This window comes from Tupaia chinensis, unplaced genomic scaffold (genome assembly GCF_000334495.1).
Source record: "Tupaia chinensis unplaced genomic scaffold, TupChi_1.0 Scaffold000463_1, whole genome shotgun sequence".
In the NCBI taxonomy this organism is placed as follows: domain Eukaryota; kingdom Metazoa; phylum Chordata; class Mammalia; order Scandentia; family Tupaiidae; genus Tupaia; species Tupaia belangeri.
The window spans coordinates 1686010-1698413 of NW_006159972.1; the positions used below are offsets into that span (position 1 = coordinate 1686010).

Sequence of the window (12404 nt, forward strand, 5' to 3'; positions counted from 1 at the left end):
AATAGACGATTGAAGAGATATTTAGTAGGTAGAATTGATCATTGAAAAGGGGGTGGTGGTGAAGGAGAGAGACGTCAAGATGATAGCTTGGGTCTCTGGGCAGATGGTGGGGCTCTTGCTGGGTTAGGGGAGGAGAAGAGAAGGTTTGGCAGAAGGATGAATTCGAGGCACGTTTCCTTGGAGGAGCCACGGGGTCTCCAAGGGCAAGTGTCCAGGTAGCTGAATGTAAGGGTGTGGGCTTAGGAGAGGAGTCTGGAGTGAGAGACACAAAAATGGAGAGCAAACCAGGGATCTTCTTAACAATAGTAAGGAATCGGAGAGGTCGCTCGGTTTGGAGTTTGCAGAACGAGACGGTCACGTGAATGGGGGCGCAGCCAAATACTGCCAGAATTGAGGCTAGAGGAAGGCATGGAGTGGGGGCAGAGGAGCATTGCTGCCCGCTCCGGTCCGCCTCTCTGTCTGCGTCTCGTTCTCTTCAGTTATTGGGCAATGCCGCCGTCCATCAAGGGCCCACCTCCAAAGGTAAACCAATCAGAGTTTGCAGGCGGTGCTTCCTTCTGGAGCTGAGTCTCTGTTAAACCAGACTTGGGGAGGTGAGGCTCGGGTGGCGGCAGCTGCAGCACTGTGCGCAGGCGCGGAACTGAAGGCCCGGCCGGGTGGTGGCGGCTCAAGCTGGTGACAAGAGAGCGAGGGGGCCGAGGGAGGGGAAGGAGGGATGGACTAGAGAGGTGGACACCTCCTCATATCGCTGGCAACTGGCCCTTTCCGGCCCGCGACACCGGCTCAGGTGATGGGGAGGGGAAGGAGGTGAGGTGAGGTGAGGGGGCGGGCCCGTGACTGGGAGGGACAAGTTGGGCGCACCGCCACGGTCACCCCACTCGCGCGCACGCGCCACGTGGGCCAGCAGAATTGCCAAGAGCCCTTGGCTGCGTACCCGGGCACCCGCACTAGCTGCTTTGGCCCATCGAACACCCTTACGAACTCCGCGTCATGACCGAATACCCTTATTTTAAAGGCTAGGAAGTTGAGGCTCAGAGACACCAATCTGGTATCTTGGGAGCATCGGAGCATCTAGGTGGGACGTGGCCGCGCCAAGGCTGGAGGGAGCTCGAGTTTGGTGGAATCGGGACCCGCGCACTTGTCCGTCAGGCTATGGTCAGAGATTTGAACTTGAGAGTATTTAGCTGCGCGAAATTGTTTGGATCCCGGCTGCGGCGGACAGCCTTGCGGTAGGCACTGCTGCCTGCGGTCTCTGCTGGGCGGGGAGGGTCCAGCGCTCTCGGTGCTCCCAGACCTAAAGCTCCTACCCCAGCTTCTGAGGGTTGGGCTGCCAGTGGTGGTGAAGGGGGCGGCCTTCAGTGATCCCGACAGGCAGAGCTGGGGAGGGCAGGATTCTTGAACGAAATCCGAAAACACGTGGGAAACGCTCCTCGTCTCCGGTCATCTGAGAAAAGCTCATTATAGTAGGGCAGCTTTTTTTGTCCAAGGAAAAATACCATCAGAAGCTGGTAAAGGTACTAGGAAACTGTTTCCATTATTCCCTTGGGGAGGCAGATGTGAGGTTTTTGGAAATCAGTTTGGCAAGATGAGCCTACACCCTTTGACCTACTGATTCCTGTTGGAGAAGTAGGATAAACCCTAAGTGGGGAAAAGGTAGCATAAGGCAATGCATTTTGGTGTTCCATGAGTAGAAAGTTAGTGGAAATGTCTGAATCCTCAGCAGTATAAAATAGTTTGAGTAAATTATGATTGTTTATGCTGAAGCATAAACATAGCTATTAAATGTAATATTGAACTCACTTTTTGGGAAAGCCAGATTCAAAGTTATGGCTATAATTACATGAAAATGTCTACAGAATGACTAGAAGAATCTACATCTGATGATAAAAATAGTAATGACCCCAGGGATCAGCAGTTAGCGTAATGGCTATGTCGCTGGACTCCCATGTAGTCTACTGCGGTTTGAGTCCCAGACCCGCTGGCTTAAACTCACGCTGGGCCCGTGTGAGTGCGTGCCCAAAATCCCAAGGGGAGAATAGAGGAGAAGGGATTGCCGGTGCGTGGCCATCCCCCTTGGGGGGTGATTTCTCCCTTTCTGTCTCTCTGTCCCTCTCTGTCTTTCCGGCGAGCGTACTTGCCCTATAGCAAAAACCTCTAAAAGAAATAATTTTTTAAATAAAGACACCCCCCCTTTTTATTTATTTATTTATTTTGAGCAGAAGGGTTATGCATCATTAAATCTTCACAAACCTATGAGACTTGTATTACTCCTTCCTATCAAATGACTAGGGAAGCCATGTGGCTAATGCTAGCTGGCTGGTGTCACATCGAGGGTGTTACTGGGCCTTTGAAAATGCCACAGTTAGCCAATAGTTGAGGACTTGTTGTGTACCAGGTATAGGGCTGGCACTGGAGAGCCACTGGTAAGGTGGCTGAATTCCCAGTTTCTGAATTTGGGGGATTCATAAACTAGTGAAAAAAGTAGATATTTAAATGAAGCTTACAGTCCACAGGGGAGAATATCAAGATGGGAGCCAAATACGAGGCTCTAGCAAGAGAAGATTTGAGAAGATGTGGAAAAAGAAGTGGGTTCCTAGGTCAGATGGTAGGAGGGAGTGAAGCACTCACTGGCTTTGTAAAAGCTCGTGTATAAAAGCCTGTTTTGCAAATTTTCTGAAAATGTGTTTATGTGTTAGAATGCAGAGTAGGGAGACTTACTTAGTATTTGGGTTGAGTCAATTATTTTTTAAAAGAATTATTCTATTTAACTTTATTTATTTATTTATTCATTCGTTCATTTCTATTTGACCAGAGAAGGACATAGAGAGAGAGAGTATGAGGAAGCAAGTCACCAGATCCAGGACTCGAACCACAGTCAGCCATGTGGGAGTCCAGCGCCCTTAACCACCACGCCACCTGCTGGCCCAAGTTTAGTCAATTCTTAAAATAGTTAACCTTTTAAATCAATTAATTTTTGTTCAAGATATTAGCAAATCAAATGTTTTTAAAAGTTAAGTTTTTAAGAACTTATTTGAAATTTTCACAAACTCTTTAACTTTCAGGTTTTAAAAAACTCTCCTTTTGCTAAAGGAACACCCTTGCTGCTATAGTTTCAGAATGTCAAGTACTGTGTCCTACTGGATCTTAAATTCTGCAAGAAACAGCATTGCCACATTACAAGGGGGCAAACGTTTATACTCAAGGTGTGTTTCAAATAGGAACAAGTCAAAATGGAGGCTCTTTTCCCAGACACCACCTACCCTAAAACACAGTTGCCCAAGTGGTGGTTTCACTCTCTGGAAAGCCTACAGACACACATCGACGGAGGAAGATGATTTCCACTTGCAGTTCAGCCCTGAGCAGGTAAATGAAGTGCTTCGAGCAGGTGAGTCAACCCACAAGATCCTTAACTTTGACAGTGGAGTCCCAAATTCAGTGTTGCGGTTTGAGAGCAACCAGTTGGCTGCCAATTCCCCAGTGGAGGACCGGCGAGGTGTAGCCTCCTGCCTGCAGACCAGTGGACTGATGTTTGGCATCTTCGATGGGCACGGCGGTCATGCATGTGCACAAGCAGTGAGTGAGAGGCTCTTCTACTATGTGGCAGTGTCCCTGATGTCCCACCAGACCCTGGAGCAGTTGGAGGGAGCCATGGAAAGCATGAAGCCCTTGCTGCCCATCCTGCAATGGCTCAAGCACCCAGGGGACAGTATCTACAAGGATGTCACATCTGTTCATTATGACCACCTCCGTGTCTATTGGCAGGAACTGCTGGACCTGCACATGGAAATGGGACTGAGCATCGAGGAAGCGTTAATGTACTCCTTCCAGAGACTGGATTCTGACATCTCATTGGAAATCCAGGCCCCCCTGGAAGATGAAGTGACAAGGAACCTGTCACTCCAGGTTGCATTCTCTGGGGCAACAGCTTGCATGGCCCATGTCGATGGAGTTCACTTACACGTAGCAAATGCTGGTGACTGCCGGGCCATCCTTGGTGTCCAGGAAGACAATGGCATGTGGTCTTGTCTGCCCCTCACCCGTGACCACAATGCCTGGAACCAGGCCGAGCTGTCCCGCCTAAAGAGGGAACACCCTGAGTCAGAGGACAGGACCATCATCATAGACGACAGGCTGCTGGGTGTCCTCATGCCCTGCAGGGCCTTCGGGGATGTTCAGCTGAAGTGGAGTAAGGAGCTACAACGCAGCATCCTAGAGAGGGGCTTTGATACCGAGGCCCTCAATATTTACCAGTTCACCCCTCCACACTACTATACTCCACCATACCTGACTGCCAAGCCTGAGGTCACATACCACAGGCTGAGGCCCCAGGATAAATTCCTTGTACTGGCCTCAGATGGTCTGTGGGACATGCTGGGCAATGAGGATGTGGTGAGGTTGGTGGTGGGGCATCTGGCTGAGGCAGGTCGGCACAAGCCAGACCTGGCCCCGAGACCTACCAACCTGGGGCTCATGCAGAGCCTGCTGCTCCAGAGGAAAGCCAACAGGCTGCATGAGGCCGACCAAAACGCAGCCACACGTCTGATTCGATATGCCATCGGGAGCAACGAATATGGGGAGATGGAGCCAGAGCGGCTGGCAGCGATGCTGACATTGCCAGAGGACTTGGCGAGAATGTACCGGGATGATATCACTGTCACCGTGGTGTATTTTAACTCAGACTCCATTGATGCCTATTACAGGGGGGGTTAGGAGTGTCCCATCCTAGTGCCAAAGTTAACATAAATGCTCTTTTAAATTATCTTCACTTACTTTTAAGCTATTTAAACCTTACTTTTAAAAGGACTGGCAGATGTATTGATAGTTTGCTAAGTAATTGACTAATGCAGCCTAAGTTTAAAAACAATAGCAGTGATTTCATGTCCTTGAGTGTTTTGATCAACTCTTCTATGTAGAGAAGGCAAAGCTTAAAGTTTGGTTTGAGCTCACGTAGCCTTTTATAAAAATGTGTTCAACTATGCCACCCTGAGCCTTTAAAGGATAGATTTCATCACGATTCTAAGAGTACAGAGCTCTGAAGATCTTGCTGCAAAATCTATACATTTGATAATTCTCCTGAATTCACAATGATGGACTTCCAGAGTATGGAGAGATTTTATTTGTTTTTGTGTCTTTTCATAAGTTACTAAAGTCTAGGTTTACAAAGCTCACTACAGGACGCTTTTCTATGCAATATCCTAACTTTTTGTGCGTATACTTGGAAGACATTTTGTAATACTACATTCTCGTTGTGTTTTTAGTTTTTTTTTTTTTTTAATGGAATCCTCAAACTTGCAAACAGGCCTATTGTAAGCATGCTTGAAATGACTTGTCTTGGTTTTCAGCTGAGGATGGGAGGGTTTTCACCTCTGGATCAGCTGAATTTATTTGGGCAGCTTTCGGTCCCCTCCACTGAGCCCCACCTCCTGAACCTTTGAGCCATACTAGGAGATGACTTATATCTAAGCCTTAACTTCTAGTCTTTCTGGAATGAGTAAAATTTCCTCCCTGGCTTAGCCTCTGGAGGGTTATTAATGGTATTTAACCTTTCTGATTATACCTCGCAAGCATTTCTGTTTATTCCACCTAACACAATCCTTCTACCTCCACTGCGACAAACCCCTCACCCTGCAATACACTGACTATGCAATACGCTGTCTTGAAAGAATCTCACACGTTCCCTCTTCAGACAGTTGCAGGAATGGAGAAAATGTGATTGCATAAGGTAGTTGGGGCAGGCATTTAGGCGGGACAGGCTTACTAAGTAGATCGCGGACTTGAGATTCAATCTGAATTTGGAGAGGTGAAAACACTAAGGTCTTAAGGAGAACGGTCACTAGCTAAGGCTCCCTGTCTGCATCCTGAGAAGGCAGTAGGGAGAAGGGAGGAGTGAGACTTACCGGATAGGATGCTTACCTCTAGACTGTGGGATACATCGCCTTTGCTACTCCTTAGGAATTAGAGCATATTTAATATGGGAGTGAGAGAAAAATGTGACTTGTAGTGGTTTCTGTAGGCTGCAGGGTCTTTGGATTTACTCAAATTAAACCATGGGGATAATTTTTGGAGATGAATTTCATTCTCCCGTGAGTCGCTGTGGCACTTAAACAACAGGAAATATGTCCCTAAGTGGAAACACAAATATAGTCCCACAAAACCAACGGTTTTATTTTCATGTACCACATCAGGAAGAATTCTGCCGTGTAATTGAGCTATATTTATTAGTTGATCCCTGTCCTCATTTCATCCCTTGATGCCACCCACTAAAAAAAATATCAACTAACCAGGTTTGGCTTCCTCATTTTTGTCCAGGTCCCACTGGATGTTTAGTCAAGTGTTGGGATGTGTACCTGCTAGCTAAGGGATATTTCTCTGTACATGCTGTGGAGCAACTTCTGATGTAGCTTCATCTAAAACATTCTCTTCTGAATGCTTAAGCTTGGTGCTTTCTCTTGAAACCATTAGTATTTTTTTTTTTTTGAGTTCTTAGATCTTAACTCAAAAATAAAATGTGAATCACTACCGTTCTGCTAGCACGAAGATTTGTTGCTTGAACTGAGGACTCCACTTGTCTCACATTCCCTTTGTCCTTTGTTGTTGTCATTGTTTTGTTGTTGTTAAGTTTATTTTCTCTCTTTTCAGAGAGAGAGAGAGAGGCTTCCTTGACAAGGTCGGCAGTCCCTTTCCCCAGCCCCTTCAGGTCAACTCAGGATCTGAATCTGTAGCTGACCACGTGGCTCCCAGCAGCCGGGTTAATAGTGTACTTGTTGGCTTGTGCCGCCAACTGAGCCTGTCTGGTTCTTTATACCAACAGAACCCTGGAGTGCCCTTGGAGTCTAGCACGGTTCATAAATGGATCTGCTCCAATAACTTGTGGAGCAGCTGAGTGAACACAGACCTCCCACCAGTGTCTCCAGGAGGATCTGCTTTTTCTCAGTTTATTACATTTCCCTGTCTTCTAGTTGATCTATTGAGAGAAGAAAGGCTGGCTCGTTGTCTGCCTTTTTCCCACTGCAGACGGTCAACTCTTCCCTGTAAGTGCTCCAGGGAGCATCTCCTTCTGGTTGAACCACACCACATTGGTCTCTCTGTTGTATTTTTGCTGTCATTGACCTTCCCGAAGCACACAGGCTGCTTTCTGCTTTAGGACACTGGGATTTGAAAGGAGGTTAGTGGTACTTGCCAGGTCTTCCAGAGCATCTATCATTCCCTTTACATGAAGGTCTCAGTATGGAGACTTGTAAAATGAGTTAAAACACGAAAGATTGCGTGTTTAATATTTGGAGGTAATTTTTGAAGAAAGTATGCTTTGGTGCTTAAAACTGCATATTTATCATTTTAGGGAAGAAACTGATCATATTGGCATAATCTAGTTAGCTGTTTTCTATGTAAATAACACAGCCATTGATCCTGGTGACTGACCAAAATGGCTAGAGAGAATAGTCTTAGTTCTAAATTTAAATGATGTATAATAGTATAAATCGAGTTATTTAGAGTCATCCGTCTGAGATGTGATTTGTAACATTAAAACTAATTTATTGTAATGAAAATGTAAACATTGACATATATTAATATATAAACCTATTTTTCCCAGAAGTACATTTGGCCCAAAACACCTCTAGTATTGGGCACCCTGGGTAAAGTTCATTTTAGACACAATCAAGTCGATACTTTTAAGCAAAAGTAAAATGTAAGCAATTCAAACTTGAGTTAAAAAGGAGTATAGATAATTGTATAGAACCAAAACCAAAAACTGAGTTTAGTTCGAGTCTCACTGGAATTTGTTGACCTTATCTTTGACAGCTTTTGGGAAGCCTTAACTTCCCAAGTTAAACCAGGATGTCCTGGAACTGAGCCATCCCGGGTTTCATCTTAAAGTGATTCCTTTGTCTCTGAAATGTGATTCCGTGGCAGGAAAAGCCCTGACGTACTCTCGTAGTGGGGAGATAAAGGCTGGTGGGACATCTTGTGACGTACCCACCATGCATCATGTGAGTGGAAAGTGAGTTTGGACTCTGTGAAACCATCTTCTGAGCAGACCAAAAAAATTTCCCTTACTCCTTGGGCACCTGACATTCAACTTGCCTCCTGGAAAGTATTTCTTATCAAGCATTTACTTGGAACAATTATTAACCATGTTCTTTAATCATTACTGACATTTGTATTTTAAGCTGTCTACCAGTGTTTGTATTTGCCACTGATTTTCTAACTGTTAGAGATATTTAAGAAAAACTTGTAAATAAAAGAGGCAAAATGAAATTGGTTTCTTTTGAATACTTTTTTTTTTTTTTAGTATTCTCAGTATCCTTAGGACACTAGATTACGTTAACCTTTGTTTCACCACCATTATCTAGCCATAGAAGTTTTAAGCTATTTAAGAGTCCATTCAAAAGAGAAGTATGGTGTTTTGTATACCTGCGGTGGCTGCTGACCATACAGGAAGTCCTCATTTAGTGTTAACCATGTATGGGGACCTAAAAAGAAGGAAAAGGAAGTGAAGGCTTTTGTCGTGTGGGTCTCCACACACTCAGTGCCAAAGCTTGCTGGGATTTCCTTGTATTTAACTGAAGTTCTGTGTTTTTGTTTGTTTGTTTGTTTGTTTAGTTTTGCTATAGGATGCATGCTGTTCGACAGACGGGAAGGAGAGAACTGAAGAAATCAACCCCTGGGGGGATGGCCATGCCACAGTCCTTTCTCCTCTATCCTCCTCTTGGGATTTTGGGCACACATGCACACAGGCCCAGTATGTTTTTCAAGATGCTGGGTCCAGGATTTGAACCATTTGAAGTTGGCCATGTGGGATCCAGCCACCTTAACCACCACACCACTTACTGGCCCTTAACTGAGGTTTTAAAACGCACTATAGGGGGGACCAGCAGTAGCCCTAATGGCTATGTCACTGTACTCCCATGTAGTCGACCATGGTTCGAGTCCTAGATCCTGTGGCTTAAACTGACGGCTGGATGCATGTGCGTGCATGCCCAAGATCTTGAGAGGAGAATGGAGGAGAAGGGATTGCCGCATGGCCATCCTCCCAGGAGGTGATTTCTCGCTTTCTGTCTCTCTCTCTCTCTGTTTTTCTGGCAAGCGCACACACCCTATAGCAAAAATAAACCTCTCCAAAAAATTGCACTGTAGGGGCTGGTATGTGTTGTGGTGATTAAGATACTGGACTCCCTCATAGCCGACTGTGGTTTGAGTCCTGGACCTGGCGGCTTGCTTTCTCTCTGTCTCTTCAAATTGAATAATAATAAATTAATTAAATTAATTAATTATTTTTTAAAAAATGAAGTGGGCCAGCAGATGGCATGGTGATTAAGGTGCTGGAATGCCTTATGATGGACCATGGTTCAAGTCCTGTACCTTGAGGCTTGCTTTCTCACTCTCTCTCTCTGGTCAAATTGACAATAATAATACATTAAATTAGATAAATAATTATTTTAAAAATTAACTGAAAAACTAGCTACTGGATTAATATTAAGTGCAGAGCCAGTTTTGGGGGAAAGATCTAGGCAACTACTACATCTCATCCCTACTGACTGAACTGTATCTCGTTACATCAGGAGTGATATATTGGGTTGTCGGAAAACTCGTGATGTGTTTTTCTGTGCAAAAATGCATCATGACTTTTCTGGTAACCCAGTAATATTAAGCCACTAATGCTTTAATGTGAGTTGGGGTGATTAAGCTGGGCCTTGGGGAGAGGAAGGTGGAAAGGGGAATGTCTGGGGTCTGCTAAGAATAACAGGAGGAGGGGCCAGATGGTGGTGCAGTAGTAAACCACAACACTGAGGAAATCCCACATGGGAAGGTTTCTGGATCAAGTCCCAAGACCTTCCTAAGTATACTGGGCATACCCCTACTGGGGTGCTGTCTCTCTCTTCTCCCTCTCTGTCTCTCTTGCTCAAGGAAGAAATAAATGAAAATAACAGGAAGGAGGTATTATCCACCTTTCTAACATGATAGAACTGAGACCCAGTTGTTGAAAAACACCCATGACAACATGGTGGGGCCAGGATTTGAAGCAAATCCCAAATGTCATCCCAATACTGGGCTTTCAGAAAGGGGTAATAATGCATGAAGGGGGACCACCAGATGGCATAATGGTTACATCACTGGACTCCCATGTAGTTGACCATGGTACAAGTCCTAGACCCAGCGACTTGAAACTCATGCCAGGCACGTGTGCGTGTGTGCCCAAGATCCTGAGAGAAGAGTTGAGAAGGGATTGTGGCATGGTCATCCCCCTGGGGGGTGATTTCTCACTTTCTAAAAAATAAATAAATAAATGCATGAAAGAACTCTTTGTGCATAGTTTTGACTCAGGGCACATGGGGTTAGGGAGGAGAGGTTGGTGGTGCTGGAAGAAGGAGGTTTTTCTTGGTCTTTGCTAAGAATGAAATAGAATGCTACTAAATCTTGCAACATTGCTTTAGCTATTATGAGTCAAACTACATATACTTAACTTACACATTCTACTATCCCATTATTCTGGACATGATAAAAATGGAGGAAACACAGGGATAATTAATTTTCTTAAAGTGAGCTATTTGGGCTTTTTAACCAGAGGGAAATGATTACATTTATAGATTTAATTTTCACTTCTAGAAATTTTCTTTGAGAGATTTTTGCTATAGGGCACATGTGCTTGCCAGGCTTGCTTTCTCACTCTCTCTCTCTGGTCAAATTGACAATAATAATACATTAAATTAGATAAATAATTATTTTAAAAATTAACTGAAAAACTAGCTACTGGATTAATATTAAGTGCAGAGCCAGTTTTGGGGGAAAGATCTAGGCAACTACTACATCTCATCCCTACTGACTGAACTGTATCTCGTTACATCAGGAGTGATATATTGGGTTGTCGGAAAACTCGTGATGTGTTTTTCTGTGCAAAAATGCATCATGACTTTTCTGGTAACCCAGTAATATTAAGCCACTAATGCTTTAATGTGAGTTGGGGTGATTAAGCTGGGCCTTGGGGAGAGGAAGGTGGAAAGGGGAATGTCTGGGGTCTGCTAAGAATAACAGGAGGAGGGGCCAGATGGTGGTGCAGTAGTAAACCACAACACTGAGGAAATCCCACATGGGAAGGTTTCTGGATCAAGTCCCAAGACCTTCCTAAGTATACTGGGCATACCCCTACTGGGGTGCTGTCTCTCTCTTCTCCCTCTCTGTCTCTCTTGCTCAAGGAAGAAATAAATGAAAATAACAGGAAGGAGGTATTATCCACCTTTCTAACATGATAGAACTGAGACCCAGTTGTTGAAAAACACCCATGACAACATGGTGGGGCCAGGATTTGAAGCAAATCCCAAATGTCATCCCAATACTGGGCTTTCAGAAAGGGGTAATAATGCATGAAGGGGGACCACCAGATGGCATAATGGTTACATCACTGGACTCCCATGTAGTTGACCATGGTACAAGTCCTAGACCCAGCGACTTGAAACTCATGCCAGGCACGTGTGCGTGTGTGCCCAAGATCCTGAGAGAAGAGTTGAGAAGGGATTGTGGCATGGTCATCCCCCTGGGGGGTGATTTCTCACTTTCTAAAAAATAAATAAATAAATGCATGAAAGAACTCTTTGTGCATAGTTTTGACTCAGGGCACATGGGGTTAGGGAGGAGAGGTTGGTGGTGCTGGAAGAAGGAGGTTTTTCTTGGTCTTTGCTAAGAATGAAATAGAATGCTACTAAATCTTGCAACATTGCTTTAGCTATTATGAGTCAAACTACATATACTTAACTTACACATTCTACTATCCCATTATTCTGGACATGATAAAAATGGAGGAAACACAGGGATAATTAATTTTCTTAAAGTGAGCTATTTGGGCTTTTTAACCAGAGGGAAATGATTACATTTATAGATTTAATTTTCACTTCTAGAAATTTTCTTTGAGAGATTTTTGCTATAGGGCACATGTGCTTGCCAGAGAGAGAGAGAGAAAGAGAAAGGGAGAAATCATCCCCCAGGGGGATGGCTCCGCCGCAATCCTTCCTGCTCCATTCTCCTCTTGGGATATGGGCATGCATGCACATGGCTGGTGTGAGTTTTAAGCCACCGGGTCCAGGACTTAAACCACAGTCCAGCATGGGAGTCCAGCACTGTAACTGCTATGCCGTCTGCTGGTTCCCACTTCTGGAATTTTTGTTTCCATTTTACTCAATGCTACTAAATGCCCTTAAAAGGTCGCCAACCTAGTGACCCTTAAAATTGTGGATGACCAGCATGCCAAGAGGCCCTCTCCAGGGCGAGTAAAACTTTGCTGACTTCTGTGCGTCCCAGTGTGTTTGTGCTATTGGCCCCTGAGCTTTTTATTTATCAGCAGTCATGTTTTGGTCTGAGAAATCACCTGGCTGGGAGGACAAAGTGGGCATGAGAAGGCCAGGGCTCCATTT

The 12404-nt window shown here is 44.8% G+C and overlaps 1 protein-coding gene across 5 annotated transcripts; it reads left to right on the top strand.

The window, feature by feature from the left end:
* The first annotated feature begins 567 nt into the window (after nucleotides 1-567).
* Nucleotides 568-8256, top strand: PDP2 (pyruvate dehydrogenase phosphatase catalytic subunit 2). 5 transcript variants are annotated; one of them, XM_027774619.1, is made up of 2 exons: nucleotides 568-593; nucleotides 3063-8256. In XM_027774619.1, exon 2 carries the CDS (start codon nucleotides 3118-3120, stop codon nucleotides 4708-4710), a length of 1593 nt encoding a protein of 530 aa, XP_027630420.1. In that variant the 5' UTR covers nucleotides 568-593; nucleotides 3063-3117; the 3' UTR covers nucleotides 4711-8256. The 5 variants fall into 5 exon arrangements, with proteins under 5 accessions (XP_027630420.1, XP_006155632.1, XP_014446051.1 ...); XM_006155570.3 differs by lacking the exon at nucleotides 568-593 and adding an exon at nucleotides 600-700; XM_014590565.2 differs by lacking the exon at nucleotides 568-593 and adding an exon at nucleotides 711-807.
* The last annotated feature ends 4148 nt before the right edge of the window (nucleotides 8257-12404 follow it).